Raw genomic sequence first — 17841 nt, forward strand, 5'->3', positions numbered from 1 at the left:
AAATTGCCGTTGGACACAGCGGATGGCGTGCGTATCTTAGACTACTCAATGCCTTGCCTATTGCACGTCTTTCTTTAGGCCTGAAATAATTAGATATTTATTAACATGAAAAGACCTTAAACAACTCTCGATGCCATCTTATATGTCGGATCTTCACTGGATTTGAATCCGATCTGCTACTCAAAGCTCATTGATGATTAAATGTGTTTTTTATAGTACCGACTTTAGAAATGATGATCGAGGCTAGTCCTAAAATTCAATCGCTAATATCTCGGTTCAGTGTGGACCAATTTGACTGATATTTGCAGCATATCTAGTTTTTAACTATTATTGTGAGAATTGCCACGTCTTTATCTAATCTTCCATAATGCCCCTTTAAGCAGAACCTGCCGTTTGGAATTCATCATGGGTATGCATTATAAAATGAGAATGTCCAATTGCTATGTATTCTGATACAGGGAAGTGTCTCGACAGATGAAAGGGGGTTACTTCTAAGATTTAAAAAGATTAAACAATGTTAGTCCTTTATCACATTTTATTTCAACAAATCACAAATAAGAAGTAAATGCATGTGATAATATTTACATGAACAATAGAGTATACTATATTATGTTGAATTAAGAAAAGCGCATTACTAATAGACATGTAATTGTTAACTAAAATGTTATGTATAGGCTACTATAACTATGAAAATCCTAAAAAGGATTAGCATTAAATCCTAATCAGGATTATTCTAAAATCCAAATAAGGATTAGTATTAAATCCTAACCAGGATTATTCTAATCAGGATTAGTAGTAAATCCTAATAAGGATTGGTATTAAATCATAATAATGATTGGCATTAAATCCTATTAAGGATTGGTATTAAATCTTAATAAGGATTAGCATTAAATCCTAATAAGACATGGTGTTAAATCTAAGTATAAAATTCGAATAAAGAAATTTTTACTACTTGAACCAGAAAAATATTGAATTAAGAAACACGCATTATGAAATTCCCGCTAAAATACATATTATGATGAGGGGTTATGTGTACTGTAGGTTACTAAATCTATGATAATCCTAACAATGCGTAGTATTACAAATGGGGGCGGGGGGCGCTCGATTTTTTTTGTTATTTTTTTGTTTAAAATAGATTTATTTTTGTATTGTTCAGTCCGCCACCATCTTCATTAGCCTAGTCGGGGCTAAACAGTAGGACGTTAAACCCCATTTCATTTTTTGACTAATACATTACCACTAATTCTAGTACGGGGGTCTCATTATAACAGAGAGGTACGATATTACAATATAGTCGACCATAAGTTACGGAACAACATAAACCCAATCCTTCAACTGTTGATGTAAGCCTTCTGACATTACATCTCCATAGTGATTCTTAGCATACCATTTCAGCGAAACGACTACAAGAGTCACAAATTATAAATGAAATATTCAAACAAATACCGCTCATGAAATCGGGATTAAATGCATATAGTTCTGTAAATAATATATGTTTGAACAAAAAATGTGACCAACAGACTAACAAGCCAACTAGAACTACATCACTGTGTGTGATATTTATAATAAAATGAAATGCGACTACATGTAAGACCTCTTAAAATATGACCTAACTAGACTCACGAACGACGGCTTGCTACAACAATGTAGAGCGGGATAAACCAAATATATCATTATGAGGAGTTTGATCAACTTCAACTTCCTTAATATATAACCCCCAAAAAGTCCAACACAAAAATAAGAAAGTGTTTAAGAGCTATTTCCCCTTAACCCATGCGTCTACGTCTGAATCTTCTTGCTTTAGCAAATCTTCGCAGGGCAGCGATTCTCCTGTAGGCGGCACCAGCTAATGTCCGACACGACTTGCAACAAATCCTCTTAAATCCGCCAAACACACATTTTTTAGCATTAGCTGTTCTACAAAAACTATATTTATCTCTAAGGCATAACGATTCGCGATGCACTGAAATACAAAATACCAAAATATAACACAACTGTTGGCTTTTTGAACATCACAAATAAAAAAAGAAGTGGTATCAGGTTTTCTAGAAGGAATAACATCACCCAGACCCCGGTTACTTGGTAATAAATATGTTTGGACAGACGGGCTTGTCCACTGAGTTGGCAGATTTTGGATGTGACACATAGCCCCAGACGTGATCACTATTTATCGACGGTGTGTAGAGTACTCAATAACGATAAGAACGGTCGTTTAAACCATAACTTATAAAAGTACATCGCCATAGCGTATTAAATATTATCGGTAACTAATACTACTATAGTTGAGTTTCCGTGGACTTCAATTGGATATTTACATAACCGTAAAGATAGCAGGGAGGAAGAATGATTTCTTGTATTTTACTTCAATTTTGACACCTATTTATCCAACGTGTATATATCATCTAGATTTACCTTGGCAGCTTCCCATATTACAGAATTTGGCTGAAGTTGGTTTATCTTCGGGACATAAATAATCATCATTTTCATCGACCCTATCACCGCAATATACATCCCTCTTCTGAATTCCAGTACTGCATGTTTTAGAACACTGAAATACAGAATAAAATTATCATAGAGCTGGCCTGCCATAATGCTCTATTTTAGTAACATTTACGCTGACATTTGATGGACCTTATTGGTGTGCTGATGGTGTTTGAATACAGAAATTAAAATGCTACCTGTTCTGGTACTTACGACAATTGGCTTTTCATATACCAATTATTATACTTTTAAAAGTATAAATTACCCAAACTTAATGCCTACCTGTTGCCAATCTCCTACTATCCATTCTAAACTGCATTCTGTTAGATTGCACTGTCTTGTTGAAACTGGTTTTTCATCTATACATAAAGAATCGTCACTGGCATCATCTTTAATACCACAATACACTTGTCGCCGTTCAAACCCATCACCACATGTTACTGTACACTACAATAATCATTACAATCTCATGAATTTTACATAATATTATGACAAACCTTATAAAAAATAACCTAGATTTCAGAATCTGGAAATGGAATTTGTCCCTAAGCGCTACCCATTTTTTTCATCGAAATAAGCCTAAGTTTCCGCCAATTGAAGCACGATCGACATGAAGCTTGTTCCTTAGACAATTCCGCATCGATTGACGGACCTCGATTTGTATATTATGTCACAATCACAAGATAGCGGTGATGACGTCATGCTCGATGTCTGGTCTATATCGGACGTGTTTATGTATAAACACTATTCGTAATACCAACGACTGCACGTGCAATACAGATACAGTTTGTGGTGGATAGATTCTAACCCCTTCATTGTATATACCACAAGCCGTATTCAAATTGTATTAACAGACAATTTCTCACCTCTTGCCATTCCTCGATTGTCCAATCTAATGTACACTGAATTACATTACAGGGTCGCGTTTCATTCGGGGCTTCTATACCAGAGCACAGTTCCAAATCAACCATTTCATATGTATCATCTTCAAGGTGTTGTTCACAGGCGTATGATTCTTTCTGCAACCCATTTTCACCACAAGAAGCTGAACATTCAGACCAGTCATCCAACATAACCCAGTTAAAACTGTAAAACAACAATTATCAGTTTTTTATCTGCATTTTAGAAATTTAAAAATGATCTCTAAACTTAAATTCGTGTGTTTATCATATTGTGAAAGTTGAATTTCTAATTAGAATATCGGTCCAAAAATTGTTAATTTCCATACAGTATTTACAGAGATATGCTGCTCACTTGTAGTATTTTGTTGTGGGCGAAAATAATTTACAGACATGTTTAAAATCTCATTGAATCAAGGCCGCGACGTCATCTAGCGTTGGTATTTTGATTTGGTATTCTTAATTAAATGTTAAATAATCAATCTGAGAAAATATTACTGTGGATATTTGAGCGAAAAGTACTAATGGCGCATTGTTACTTTAAACTATTTTGACCTGATATTCCTTTCAGTGTACTCGAATCATTCAACATTGCCCAAGTGATGATCAACAGGCTTTAAAGATAAAGATCAAGATTGGAGAAAGATAAACAGAACCATAAATTTGAAGGATTTAAATTTTTTCTGGAGACGATAATGTGATACATGCATTTACTGTTTATCGTGAGATTGCTGGCTATTACAAAGATGTCCGTGTTCCACAGACTATAACTTACTCCACTGTAGAACAATCAGGTCTATAACACATAGCTACATCAGCTCTTGGTGTATCTAAATAACTACACATCTCATCATTAATCCGAACTTCCGTTTTTTTATCATGACATGCGTAGATAATCTGCTGAGTTCCTACAATATACAAAGAATGGGTAAGTGACTGTTTGGGAAGCCACGAATTTTGGGCTCACCGACCAAGATTCCAGCCTGTTCTGACTGAGAAACGCGCCTAGTTGCTTAGACAAGACGAATAACCGAGGTCTTCTGCATACCATTTGCAGCAAGTTCAGGGTCCCCTGAATGTTGGAAGTCAGAAAAGAGTAGACATTAGCACATGGCCGTTTCCATTAGCCCAGTTGGCGTAATAGCTCGAAGCGTTAAATTCAATTCCTTTTTAGTTATTTGGTAGGAAGTAAAATGTATTAAAACAGCACCATTTTTGCTTCGACATCCCGATGCTATAATATTCGTATCATGAATTGCTCGAACTGGAGCTGGGACTGTTTATTAAATTGGTCCATTTATTTCAATGGTCTAAGATAGATAATGTCGGTAACCATTCGGGGTTTCTTTCCAGTGTCTTATTCACGTCATCAATATCACCAGATGTTTCAATGTCGTCCCCGACGAAAATGACCATGCTTCAGTAAACCGATTAAATTTGTTTATTAACTCTTAGCCGAGCTTTCGTTCATTAGGGTTAACGTTCGCTTCCACCGGCGGTGATATCGCAGATAACTCTTAGTAGTGGGGTTTCTACACCTTTTAAATGTAAGTGCTGATTCCGCTAGTGACGTCACAAACACACTCTTTAATTTAAAATGATCGTAAGGTTATATCTCTTGGACAAACAAGATGTTTCCAGTATGTCCAAGATTAGATTGTATTTAAATCTATAACTGACCTGTGCCGCACGTAACAGAACATTCCGACCATTTAGAAAACTTCCATTTATAGTTCTTCTTCTCCAAGGTGTGGTCATTTTTATCCATGGTAAACTGATAAGTTACAGATGCTGGTTGTAGATAATTGTTAGGAAATAGCTAAAATACAACCGGTAATAACAAAATTAAAAGTTCACGATCGCGTTCTTTTGAATGATTAATTTATGCATGAGAGATATGCTTACATCTGAAGTCTATTATTTTGTTTCCAATCCATAGTGTTAGAAAACGGATGACCATTGGGAATACCCACGAGTAAAGACATACGTTGTCAGGTAGAGTGGAATCGAAACCGTAGACCGCTCGGCGACGATGATTAGGCTATCATACATGTGTAGTGGACAGTAAAAACATACAAGACATCAGTATTTTGCCACGAAAATATTGCTTAATCTCCGGACTATCCGGCAGCCCCGGGCGGCGATTACCACATACAATATGCTCCCAGATAATCCCGCATGTTTAATGTTTTATTGTATATCTAATATAAGCAAACTCACCATAACTTCAAGATCACTTCTCACTGGCCCTTCTGTAACTAAACTCTCATAACTTGATCCCTTTTTATAATCAAACACGGCACCGTTAGCAATAAACGATCGAGACCCCATCTGTCTTTTATCACCATTTAGGTAATACACACCATACTTTGGATCTTTTAAGCCTGTATTAAAAACACAATACAAATATAGCTTCTAGCAAAAGTACCACTCAGCTAGGATTTACTGGAAATGGTCCCTTAGTCCCTAGATGACTATTTATGCAAACTTGATTTACGAAATGATATGAAATTGGGTTTAACGTCCTACTTTTCTGCACCGATTTGGCTTACGCCATACAGCGTGCTATGGAGTATATTTTGCCCGGACACCGGTCTACTCTTATTTCGAATTCCAACTGTCAAGGTTTCTTTTTTTACGTGCGCATGAATGTGTACACGGGACCTCTATTTTTCGTACAATCCGAATGACTAGACACTGTCCATGCTAAGCCATCCACCGTGCACGACCTGCAAAACTGACAACGGGAAAAACAAGATTTACGGTGCACTGTTAAAAATGGATGTAAATTGTACATCCTTTATGTATCACAATACAGTTGTTTACTGTGGGTAACTGCGTTTCTGATGGAATTGTTTATTGGCTTTAGTGTAACAATTAATAACCAAACCATACTTGGTAGTGTCAAGATTACACACCCACGTTTCAATGAAGGTGCAAGTTACACTAATGAACATTGCTGAACGAGTCCGAGTTTAAATTAACTTATTATTTTAACTGCGTATAGTTTTCACAGAATTCTAAGGTTTGGGAAGCTGTGCCGACCAGCCTTCGCAATATTTGGTTCGTAAAAGGTTAGGTATTGATACTGTTAGGTCACAATTTTATCTTTATTTTTAATTTTGGCAATATATTTACAGACCTTACAGTCAGAAGAGATAATACTTACTAATGAAATGAGGTGATCGGGAGGTTTTTGTAACTTCTATATAGGTGGCACCTCTAGGTACATATATCACCTGTTCATAAGCATCTCCTGTAAATAGTATACGAACTTTTATTCGGCCACAAAGCTTGAGATTGATTTGAGATTCCATGTCTTGTTATATATGCAAGTCGTGATTTCGATCACACGCTTCTACTTTACAAGGAGTTAATGTCGTCGGGCTAGCCTTCGATTTTCTTCTACGTCTAAAGACCCATGTGTGCGACAGTTCCATCCAACTAAATATATTTTTTCTATTCAGTACAGTGGGTGCTATATTCCCCAAGAAATTAATTGCCTTCTTTTTTCTATTTTGTTTGTGTATTTGTTATAACTTTACACCGACTCTCTTAACTGTACAGAATATCAGAACATGCTTGGCATACAAATATATTGAGTTTTAATTTATACAAAATAATCAACAAAAAAGAATACACATTCAAATCTATAGAATATGTTGGGGATTTGTTTTTCAAATCACTGTTAATGGTTGAATATTCGGACGTTTCTCTATGAGATCAGCCCTGTTTTAATTTATCCATGCCTTATTATACACACCTGCTTTAGGAACATTATTATAACTACCAGAAACTGTTTTACATTGACTGCCATCACCACCGCATACCCCACATTGATCACTTGCTTTAGTAGAATTAATTATACCATCACAGCCCACTATCTAAATAAATAGATAAATAAATTTTAAAAAATAAAAATAAACATAAATTTAAAAGATGAATAAATAAATTTAAAAAACATGAATATATAAATTTAAAAGACGAATAAATAAATTTGAAAAATAAAGTAAATAATTTCTAAAAATAAACAAATAAATTTAAAAAATAAAGTAAATAAATTGAAAAAATAAATAAATAAACTCTGAAAAATAAATACATAAATTTGAAAAATCATAAGAAAACGAATACATAGAAACCTACATCAAATACCAGAATAAAAAAGAAAATGTACAACTGAATGAATAATTGAATGAATCCAATGACCTCCACCTATTTTTAAGATGCGTAATTTCGAAAACCATTATCTCTATATATCTAATATCTATAGCTGGTTTCAACTTTCAACTTACCGTACATTTACCATGTATACATAGATTATCAGAATGGCCATACGTGCAGGGTGTACCATCTTCAACATCGATATCTATAGTCAGTGTCTCTCTAGTTTGTTCTGATATACATGTACTTTTACAATAGTCACTCTCTAAAAATAAATGACACAAATCATTAACTATAAAGTAAAATTCAAGTGACTCTACAACACCATTAATCTGAAATTTACCTTCCAAATGTCAGTAACACAGGGAAGAAATTATTAATGAAACAATGAACACACTATGAATTAATATTTTGCGGGTGAGAAAATACTGAATTTAAAATTGAAACAATATACAAGACATCAAAGTCACAATGAATCATCGGCATATACCCATAGGCGTAGGAGCCGGGGGGTCAGGGGCCCCCCCCAAAAAAAATTATTTTCGGGCAATGAAAAATTCGACGACCTTTTTTTTCTATTAACCTTTAGAGAAAAAATATAACTAACTTATTTCTATGAGATCCACACTGCCCGAAAAGTATTTTCTCGTCTTTTTCTTGTCCACTGCATGCCCGTAAATATGCCCGAAGCTCTCTTATGATATGTATGCCCGAAAAAAACGGTATTGATTTCGGGCAATTTTCTCTTATGCCCCCCTGAATTACTTTGAGCTCCTACGCCTATGCATATACCCATTGGCATAACCAATCATCCAGTATCGTTTTATCCCGTCTTCATTAGACCAGTTCGGAGCAGAACAGTAGGACGTTAAACCCCATTTCATTTCACTTATGTATCGTTTTATCGTGTTTCTTGGTTTTAAAAATAGATACATATATATTTACTTTCGTTGGTCGTGTACGGTTTCCATTCATGCGTACCAGGTCTTATGCGCATATCATTCCATACAGAGCACTGTAAAGCTCTATCGTCATTATACTGTTTACATTCCTGCACGATACAAAATTACAAAAATAATTGAACATTAAACCTCATTACAAAAATAATTGACAGTTGTGTGGATTACCCAAAGAAACAGTTTAGTCATTACTAGACTGCTTAAATATCAACAAACAAAATGCTGCTTCTTACTCATGATCATCAAACAATAATAAGGCTAGTGCCCACGGTTATCAAGAACCTTCTTGAATCCAGGGATGAAAAGACAAGTGTGTCTAGTCAAGCCAAGATCAACCCATGTACACATTGACATACACCTAAAGGACACTTTTACCGTTGGATCAATTCATGTACACATTCACGTACACCTAAAGGACACGTTGGCCATTGGGTCATCTCATGTACACACTGACGTACACCTAAAGGACACTTTCACCGTTGGATTAATTCATGTACACATTGACGTATACCTAAAGGACACGTTGACCGTTGGGTCATCTCATGTACACACTGACGTACACCTAAAGGACACTTTCACCGTTGGATTAATTCATGTACACATTGACGTATACCTAAAGTAAGACGTAAACGGAAACGTCGATCTCCGGGGAAAATTCTCGTGTCTCTCATTGCGCACTTAAAACTCGGCATTATGTTTGTCTCAAAATGACTGAATTATTCAGTTGTAAAAACATTAAACCCAGTTCCATTCCATTCCTACTGCCCTATTTCAAGGTAAAAACGATTGGTGTTTGCTCATATTCCTAGGTAACTGTGACATTAATTAACAGCATCTAAATAAATCTTCAAAATTCACTGTTGCATCAATTCTAAATCTGATCGCTCGAACTTTTTTATATTTAAACGTTTTATATATTTCATGTCTGTGCTGAATTATCACTGAACACAGTAACTGCTGGTGAACTGGGCATGTTCATTTGTTATGTGGAGTTTCGAGATATATAAATCTTCATATTATCATTATGCATATTTAGATATTATTGCTAAATTGAGCGCCGTTTAGATATTATTGCATATTTTTCTAATGGATTTAATGACTGAATTATTCAGTTGTAAAAACATTAAACCCAGTTCCATTCCATTCCTACTGCCCTATTTCAAGGTAAAAACGATTGGTGTTTGCTCATATTCCTAGGTAACTGTGACATTAATTAACAGCATCTAAATAAATCTTCAAAATTCACTGTTGCATCAATTCTAAATCTGATCGCTCGAACTTTTTTATATTTAAACGTTTTATATATTTCATGTCTGTGCTGAATTATCACTGAACACAGTAACTGCTGGTGAACTGGGCATGTTCATTTGTTATGTGGAGTTTCGAGATATATAAATCTTCATATTATCATTATGCATATGTAGATATTATTGCTAAATTGAGCGCCGTTTAGATATTATTGCATATTTTTCTAATGGATTTAATGAAGATCAGCAAAATGTTTTGATTGGATTAGACTAGATTTGGGGTTTCGATCATTAGGTGAATGTTCTGAATATTAGTTGAAAGTGATTATGCCTCCTGAAACTCTATGTACTAGGATAAGATTTTGATTAAGTGTTATGAACGTGCCACTATATGGGCATGACACTCTATGTGTAGCTAGGTGTTAAGAATATTTTGGTTTAGAACCAAATTAGGTGAGTATCCCATCCCGTCGAGATATTAACAGGATCGAGTGTACTATATAATATTAACCAGCAGCCCATCGTGTCTTCGTCGTAGCCATCTTGACATTTTAATTGTAACGTGATTTCAAAAATCGAATTTTGTCAATCCATGTACTTTTGTCAACAGCACAACCAAGTTTCATGTCGATCGTACTTGAAGAGCGTTGACCCATAGAACAGTGTATGAATTTGTCGTTAACGATGTCTGTAGTTAATTTAGTACTATTTTGGTTTAGAGCTGATTGTTTTTATTATTTTTACTGTTTTTGTCTACTCAGCAATAAACGCTTGTGTATATTTCCGAGGTGATTATCACGTCCGGTTGAGATTTTAAAAATAGAAGTTGTCATTCATGTAGTCTGTGTGGTATTTTAAACTTATTGTTGTCCTACTGTTTACATGTTCAGATTGTGTTTATCACGACTGTATATAACACACAGACCTAGTATATGTCATATATTGTCTACAAGTCTACACATAATTACCAGCATATTCTTACCAATCTTTAACACGTTATTCGTTTACCATTCATTTTAAAGATACCCTATCGTTTTCAACTTGTAGTTAATTTTGAATAATATGGTGCTACTGATCAGTCTAGACTGCTCTAAATCAAGTAGTTAGGTTTCTGTTGTATGCCATGATATTTTTGGCTATCATGTTAATTTTAACTGTCACCATTGGTATTATTAGATAATACTCATATGCTTAGCTCGCAAAATGTAACAGACAACGTCTTAGTCGGTATTCGTTTCGGTGGGGTAAAATATTTAATGTGGAATAAATTTTCAGCATTGTGAATTCAGTCATAGAGATAATCGACTCGCTCATTTAGAATCAGTCTAACCCTAACGAAAACGCCCCTTTAAATGCATATTAAAGTTATTACAAATCTGTACATGTTACAACAGGTCATATTCTACAGAGAATGACGGGCGGTCAAGGCCACACACCGACTGCCGTCTCGCCACCTACTTCCCGTTTCTTATGTCACGTGCAACAATTTTTCAACCCACAAAATCTCAGGAGATTAGACAATATGGAAAATACTACATGTCCTAGCCATCAATTTAACTAATTTATTCTGATATATTTATCCATGAAGCGAGTTTGGTTGACGAATTGGGATCTTAATTGGGACTACGTCTGGTTGCTATTAGTAACCTGTTGGTAAGCTGTTAGTCATGTCGGGCGACAATTCACTAACTGGGAGTTTTTCAACCCCACTTGAGTCACCGGGTCACAGTACCCATGTCGTGAACATTATTTCAAATGTTTTGGGGTTTTTTTGTTCAATTTTTAATTTATTGTGTTTATATTTACTAGTCATTCCATTGTTATTCATATGAACAAGAACATTGCCCGATTCTCTCCAGGTGTAAAAATAAATTGTAATATGAAATATAGGTTTATTTCTATTGTTTGGTTCTAAAAATACAAGTGCCCGACATTTCACCAACAAGGTTTCCGTGGTCGAGTGATAAGTCAGCATCAAATGATAGGCGAATGAATCGAGTAGTCTCGTACACACTGACTTTCCACGAAAGGATTGTATCAACGGGTGCTAGGAAACGTATGTTATGTTGTAAAAAAAGAATAAGTTATGTGGCTGATTGATAGCATATCCCACAGCGGCAAGAGAGTATTGCACTGGTAAAATTTTATAACAAATTGTCTTCAATGACAGGCCTTATGATGCGGCGCGCACACGCTAACCGTTGCCCCCCCCCCTCTCGACCCTGTAGTCTTAATACACAAAAAAATGGAAGAATCCAATGATCCAAAGACAAAATCGAGTGAGTAACAAAGTAATTTGACAATAAGAAAAAAAACAATAGTGAAGTGGTACCATGTGTCCACGGAAGAGTAAGCACACTCATGATATTAATATAGCAGACTTACGTTTGATTTACAAACGTCGGTGATGTCAGCTTCGCCCGCGCAGGTATCTCCTCCATAGGCTGGGCTAAAATATAAATAAAAGTTGGCCTTAAATTGCTGGCAACAATCCACTGACATTGGCCATCAAACAATTTACATTGCACGACCTTGCCCTTCCATGCGGTTTCACCATTAATGACGATATCGGGGGTTTAACATGCAATTGCTAGCTCTATTGGGTCATGTGATATGTGCTGCAAAATAGTGCTGCAAGATAATTGTCTCTTTGACTCTAGAAATAAAAACATGTGGCGGGTGCTTGTGGTCGTATAGCCTATTCCGAACGCAGTAGGTCATGATTCGTGGGTTTGATTATGGGTAAAAGATCGCTTGAAATAACAAAATTATGTCATATGGTAGACCTATAAAGGCCTGATTAGCCGTGGGTTATATGGGAGTCTCTCTAGCGCCACCACCATTCAAATCGCCTGTCTTTATTACTGCTTCATACCTTGGATTATTGCATTCTCTCTTTCTATATCGTAACCCCATGCCACAGTCGGAAGTACATTTCGTCCATGGTGACCAATCTGCCCAATTACCATCAAGTGGACTTAAATCACCAACATAAACACATTTGCCTTTAATACACGTCTGTAAGGAAGATGAACATTTAATTCATTTGAAAAATTATATAATTTTAGAAATTTTGTTTCCGAACCATTGTTTGGATCGTACCATATATCATTACCTTATCTCGTCCACTACGAGTTCTCCGTAATGAGCGTTAGTTGAGGGTAACATCATTACCTTATTTCGTATACAATGATTTTTCCGTAGAGGAGGTTTGGATCGACGGTATTATATATTATTACCGTATCTCGTCAACAATGCCTCCTCCCCAACACACACTTAAGGAGCAATAGGGACGATGGTATTATATATCATTACCTTATCTCGTCCACAATGAGTTCCCTCCAAAGCCGGGCCACGTTTAGTTCGACATAAACTTGGTGAACGTCGTTTACTACACCACAATACACCACAAGGATCAGCGTGAAACTAAAAAGAAAATAATAGAAAATGTTGATTTATCTTTAAGTTTAAACTATATTTTAAATTTAATAAATATGGAGAACTTAAAGCTACAATTTCATATTTTAAGTTATATTTTTAAAATTTATTAAAATAAAGCCTTAAAATAGATGGTATCTATAAACATCCCCACCTTGTTAAAGAATAATCCTATCAATCCTATAATTCACTATTGCCAGCTGAGAAATTGGCAAAAATATCATTTTCAGCTTCAAATTCAAACATTTGAACATAGCTATTCCATGAAGGTAATAGGAAAACAAGGGAGGTAATTGTGTTATTATTTTCTGTGTCAATGATTTTTAAGGGTGGGAAATAATGCCCATGATCGTATAATAGTGAGTTGATAACCTATTGAGCAAAAGACATAGAAATAAATGAAATTCTCGCTTTAATTCTACCAATACACAGGATAGGACGAAGAGCAATCTAACCCGGTTTTAGTTTAAAAGCCTAGCAAGCTCCAGATTTCAATCAGTTAAAAGGTTTACAGACAATTTTCTAATTTCTTGCCGATCCCGATGAAGAAATATAATTAGTATACGCGACGCAACACATAGATTATTCGATGACATAAAATGGATGTTCTTCATGTATATGTTTAGAACTTACGGCATTGCAGATGTTAAATTCTTCACCAAACTCTAGACGACATTGATGTTCGAGACTCCAGCCTGTTCCTATTAGCTCAGGCACTTCTGGTAATCCAGATAGTTGGTATGGGTCATCATTTAAGCAGTAAAGATAACTGTTGAAGAGAAATTAAGTGCACAATAATACATTATACTGTGTGTCTATGTGGATCAATTATACATCAACATGGTCGGCTCTAAGTGAAATGGTTTGTTTTTCATTTAAAGATATAATCATAATCCTAGATCCACAAGCATCGATTTGAAAGAGATCCATCCTACCACGAAAATCATACTTGTATACGTGAAGTATTTTAAACAATCTACAAATTTTAACGTAGAGTCAATTATATTGAACAATTGCAAGACAATGAATGGACCAGCGACGGCGTTAACTGGCAACGTATGATTCTTGCATGCTCTATAAGATATCGAAATGAAAATCAAATGAAATCAAATGGGGTTTAACGTCCTACTGTTCTGCTCCGGCCGGGCTAATGAAGACGGGAATACGTGTGCTATGAGGGAAATTTTGCCCGAACAGCGGCGAGACGGCATACCCTTCTTTCGAATTCAAACTACAAAAGGTTTTTCGTCCTATTAGACTGACTAGACATCTATCCTTGCCAGGCGCTCCGTCATATACCACCGACACGGGAAAACCACGCCGGGAATCACGATGAACTTTCTTGGCCAACATCGGGAGCGAACCCGCAACCTCTAGACTAGCGAGTCAGCGTCTTACTCACTGAGCCATCATGGACCCCCCCTCCCTCTGCGATATCAACGGCAGACTCTGTACATCACCGTGGACTTATTATTTTCGTGGTCATTACAAATATCATCAGTTTAGAATAAAACCAGCGGCTGCCAGACAGATGCGCCCACATTTTCCCAGAGATGGATAGAGAACAAGCTAAGCAAAAAGTGATTTTTCGTACACCAAGGGCCATAATTCAGAAAGTTACGATCCAATATGCGCGAATATCGACATGGACCAAGATCTTTGGGTTATAAAGATATATTTCAGGTTTCATCAAAATTGTGACTTCTAGAGGCTCCACAACCTTGATATACCATATATTTACACTATATGCGTACACAGGGCTGCCATTTGTTCTGCAGTTTTGGTCCCATTTTCACGAAATTCGAACTCAGCCGTTATTAGGATGTAACGATGATATATTCCAACGTTTTTTCCATCGGATAAAAATTGTGATCTCTAGAGTGCCCACAAGCTAAAAAGGTGATTTTTCTTACAATCAGGGGCCATAATCCATGAAGTTATGGTCCGATTTATGCTATTATCGAAAGGAACCGAGATCTTTGGGAGATAGTTCCATATTTTAAGTTTCATCAAAATCGAATAAAAATTGTGACCTGTAGAGTGTCCACAAACAAATTGTGGACGGGCGGACAGGGGCGACGACAATATACGTCCACATGAAAATGTGGGCGTATAAAGAATACAATGAGGCCTAAGGGGCCAGGTTTTCAAATTATATAACGGCAATGGTGCACGGTAATTTCCTATTAATCAGTTAAAACTTGGTTGCTTAAATATCTTACTCTATAACTTCTAACATGCGTTTTTTACTGCACATACTCCACCAGTAATAGTTCAATTTAGATTCAACCAATCTAGCCATGATGGCGGTTGAGTACTCTGAACCTGTACATGGGTTTCCTCGTCCATCATGAAATAAACCAAACCTAGAAAACAGCCATATATGACATTGTTCATGTGTTGGTTATGAAACAAAAATTGACCAGAAATATAGGATGTCCATTTATTGGTAGATATTAATACTATAAAACAAACATTATCCAGAAATATAGGATATTGCTCATCTGCTGATAGATATTAATACTATTTTTAAAAACCTGTATCAAGGAACGAAAACTATATTATCGTATAAACAAAAACGTGTGCGATATGTCTTTTAAAAAACCCCAGTATAACTTAAAATATAATATCAACCACCATTGGCCTTATTCCATGAACAAATCAAAACAGTCATCCCTAAACTAATGTTTAGTTATTTATAAAAGCGGTTGCGTGTACTGTGGCTGCTTTCGAACTTCATTGGTTTCCTTTTCACATGAAACGTTCACATTTATCAAATTCAATATTCCTCAGTGCATGGTTGTAATGTCATTTTTAAAAACTCAATATGTGTTTCGTTTTGATAATGTCGTTTTCAGACGCTTCAGCAGAGGCTATTAAATATCCATTATACATTTGAATTGATGAAAATAGCAAAATTTGAATTATAACTACCTACACATGCGCCATCTCGTGGGCAATTATAAATCCGGAAGTAAATCCCTCGTCTTTAATGGCGGCACAACTTCTTCCGGGATTACACATTCCAGTAATCGGTGCATATCCTGATAAAATATAAACATAGTTAAAATATCTCCTGATAAAATATAAATATGGGCAACATATAATCCTGATAAACACAAATAATAGATACTGATAAAATATGACTATAGGTAACATACCCTGATAAAATATAAACATAGATAATATATCCTGATAAAAAAAATCATATATATAACTAGATACCACACCCTGATATAAATTCATTGACGTGAGGCACCAGGGATTGTGCTACTTATGACTTTAGAAGGGTGATACATGGTTTCCGCGAAACACCTTCGCTGCAATTGCATTTTGGTGTGTGTGTGTGTGTGGGGGGGGGGGGGGGGGCTTTTAGTCTAGTCTCCGAAAACTGTGTTAAATCAAGGAAAGGGGTGTGGTGTTCAAATTGTTTTTAAAATTTTTAAAATATCTCGTTTAGCTAAACCTCACATATTCAAGAAAAATAATACGCTAACGATTATACCTGCCGGTCCGAGATTTTCACGAGTTAATAGAATAGCGATGTCGTGTCCCTGTGGATCGTAGTGGTTGGCATATCTCATCGCCCAGGTACAAAACTTCTGTACTGTTCCGAATGGATTGTTTTTAGATATCACTTGTTTTTCCTAGAACAACAGATTGACATTTATGATGGCGAGATGTCATCTAACAATAAATAAATATTCGAATTAAATCCATATCAACAGATTTAAGAATATTCCAAATTATATCAATCAAAGTGTTCCGCTTTATACTTAGGTCGTTTACTTCATCTTTGGATAAAGACAATTCCTTTTAGTATTTGGCCATGCGCAGACTGATTGTTTGACCCACCAATCAAAACCTGTAATACAGACAATTAAACGGAATATTTTGAAGGGCTTTGATTTTCGAGTATTATTTATTGTGCTGTAGTCACAACGGGCTTTTCTTAAAAATGTCTTTAGAAATATGCCGATTGCTAAATGATAAAGTTACCTGATTTATATCCAGAAGCAGGAGTCGAACCACAACAACTCGGATGTCAATACCTAGTGATTCGTGTTGGTAAGCAGCGTTAACCTGAAAGTAAATTTATTTTGTATCATCAACTTTGCTATACAGAAATCATCAACTTTGCTATAAGATTTGTTCAGAACTCGTGTGCTCGACACAAACTAGGTCATTTTGGGACTAACATATAGTTCAATTGTATTTCAATAATTCGCTTGCGCGAAGGGGTCTTTTAGCAGTGGGGGTAAACCGGACGACCCGGAGAAACCCCTACTCCTTGTCACGTACAACGCGGGAATCGAAACCACGACAGTTAACTCAATGACAGACCCTATGATCCAGCTCGCACGCGCTAACCATTCGACCATCCCCTACCTGTTTATTAAAGTCAAAACATGCAATTGCCGTTATAAGTCTGCCGAAATGACCATGCCACTTTGTAGAACATGTTTTGTGATTCAAACGTATACCACCTATTAATCTTTTCTCTAATTACAATATTGACGCATTGATGGACATTGATTTCACAACGATGTCTAATTTTAAACCGCTGGTTCGAGTTTTATGCATCTCATCTGTCAAATTCGCTGTTTCACAGACACAACCATAAAGTTAAAAGGGATTGAGTTGACATCTATATGT

General features: G+C 35.9%; 1 protein-coding gene across 2 annotated transcripts in view; it reads right to left on the minus strand.

Annotated features, from left to right (window-relative positions):
* Positions 1 to 535: 535 nt before the first annotated feature.
* LOC126811383 (A disintegrin and metalloproteinase with thrombospondin motifs 2) overlaps positions 536 to 17841 on the minus strand; it is a 33924-nt gene continuing 16618 nt past the window's right edge. The window contains exons 6-24 of one of the 2 annotated variants that reach the window (XM_050536958.2): positions 17185 to 17268; positions 16691 to 16832; positions 16124 to 16229; positions 15408 to 15551; positions 13819 to 13954; positions 13063 to 13173; positions 12623 to 12765; positions 12133 to 12196; positions 8487 to 8592; positions 7673 to 7806; positions 7144 to 7264; positions 6550 to 6636; positions 5601 to 5764; positions 5061 to 5199; positions 4156 to 4288; positions 3348 to 3567; positions 2764 to 2928; positions 2413 to 2548; positions 536 to 1963 (exon numbers count right to left, since the gene is read on the minus strand). In XM_050536958.2, coding sequence (XP_050392915.1) covers positions 1767 to 1963; positions 2413 to 2548; positions 2764 to 2928; positions 3348 to 3567; positions 4156 to 4288; positions 5061 to 5199; positions 5601 to 5764; positions 6550 to 6636; positions 7144 to 7264; positions 7673 to 7806; positions 8487 to 8592; positions 12133 to 12196; positions 12623 to 12765; positions 13063 to 13173; positions 13819 to 13954; positions 15408 to 15551; positions 16124 to 16229; positions 16691 to 16832; positions 17185 to 17268 — 2532 coding nt within the window. In that variant the 3' untranslated portion in view covers positions 536 to 1766. Of the gene's footprint in view, positions 1964 to 2412; positions 2549 to 2763; positions 2929 to 3347; positions 3568 to 4155; positions 4289 to 5060; positions 5200 to 5600; positions 5765 to 6549; positions 6637 to 7143; positions 7265 to 7672; positions 7807 to 8486; positions 8593 to 12132; positions 12197 to 12622; positions 12766 to 13062; positions 13174 to 13818; positions 13955 to 15407; positions 15552 to 16119; positions 16230 to 16690; positions 16833 to 17184; positions 17269 to 17841 lie in introns of those variants that run through there. The other variant, XM_050536960.2, reaches the window with a different exon arrangement.

Source organism: Patella vulgata, chromosome 2 (assembly GCF_932274485.2).
Source record: "Patella vulgata chromosome 2, xgPatVulg1.2, whole genome shotgun sequence".
NCBI lineage: Eukaryota > Metazoa > Mollusca > Gastropoda > Patellidae > Patella > Patella vulgata.